Source organism: Carlito syrichta, unplaced genomic scaffold (assembly GCF_000164805.1).
Source record: "Carlito syrichta isolate Samal-C Ts95f unplaced genomic scaffold, Tarsius_syrichta-2.0.1 Scaffold311835, whole genome shotgun sequence".
Classification (NCBI taxonomy): domain Eukaryota; kingdom Metazoa; phylum Chordata; class Mammalia; order Primates; family Tarsiidae; genus Carlito; species Carlito syrichta.
In genome coordinates this window covers 405,255-406,474 of record NW_007255931.1, presented here as the reverse complement: position 1 = coordinate 406,474, position 1,220 = coordinate 405,255, and the positions used below count along the sequence as shown (strand labels likewise).

The following is a 1,220-nucleotide window of genomic DNA, read 5'->3' as shown; positions in this document are numbered from 1 at the left end:
TAGGGAAGGACCTAGTGCTGTTTTCAAAAGCTCCCAAGAGGATTCCAGTACGCAACTAGGATTGAGAATTACTAGGTTAGAAGGGCCAAACTCAGTCCTTAAGAAACAGGCGATGGTCAAGCAGACACAAGGAGAGAAGGTTTCAACTTTGTACATGGAGATAATAGAAGTCATGATACATCCCAGGAACTGTAAATAGTTCTGCAGAGCTCAATGTAGATGTACCAGAGAAGGGGGACACAGTGAAAGATGAGACTGGGGAGGCAGGCAGGCACCAGATCATTTGTGGTTTGGACAACTATATGCTAAAGTCAGTGAGAAACCAGTAGGGAAGTGATAGAATCTCATTTCTCTTTTAGCAAAGATAGCTTCAGTGGTACTGTGGAAGATGAATTAGAGGGACTGGAAGCAGGGAAACCAATTAAGAAACTATGGCAATCCAGACAGGAATGAGGACCTGGACAAAAACAGTGGTACAGAGAAAGTGGACAATGCACAAGGAGGCAGAATAAATGTGGCACTTGGATGCAGTTGCTGAGAGGATAAGGAAAGTCTATGACATATAATTTTACTTGTTTTGTACCTACTTTTGCCCATTTGCAGAATTAAATAGATCTGTCCAGATTTAAATACTTCAGGGGTGGAAAGGAGTTCCTTTTTATGGATTTGTTAACAACATATTGTACAGTGTGGTTTGAAATGTAGTCATTTTGAATTTAAAAGCTATCAGAATAATCGGAGGCTGTTTGCAATTCCTAAATAACCAAATTCCTTACATGCTTAAGGCCACACATTTCCACCTAGATTGGTGGGGAGAGAAAGGGAAACAGCACTAAAACAAAGGTTTGAAAGATTTTAATGAACACAAATGGCTGTGCCTAGTTTTTAAATCTGTCCAAAGCAAATGGAGTGAAAGCCTTCTAATCCTTCAGTGTTTCATCTGACATTGACCTCAAAAAGAAGAGCCTCCCTCCTACATCATCGCATTGACTTCCTTTAGCTCCTTGTTGTTTCGTGTAGATCTTTGATCCCAGAGTCCTCTAAGGAAAAAACATGGGAAAAGAGACAGCTACAACATTGAGTACCCTGGCACTCACTTTGCAAATCCCCTAGAAATATTAAATTAGAGCCGGACTCGGTGGCTCATCCTGTAATCCTGCGTCTTTGGGAGGCTGAGGTGAGTGGATTGCCTGAGCCCGCGGGTTCGAGACCCGCCTGGG

The 1,220-nt window shown here is 42.3% G+C and overlaps 1 protein-coding gene across 1 annotated transcript in view; it reads right to left on the bottom strand.

Moving 5' to 3' along the window:
• Positions 1-920: 920 nt before the first annotated feature.
• LOC103271678 (uncharacterized protein C14orf53 homolog) overlaps positions 921-1,220 on the bottom strand; it is a 14,217-nt gene continuing 13,917 nt past the window's right edge. The window contains exon 10 of the mRNA XM_008069166.1: positions 921-1,040. Coding sequence (XP_008067357.1) covers positions 921-1,040 — 120 coding nt within the window. The remainder of the gene's footprint in view (positions 1,041-1,220) is intronic.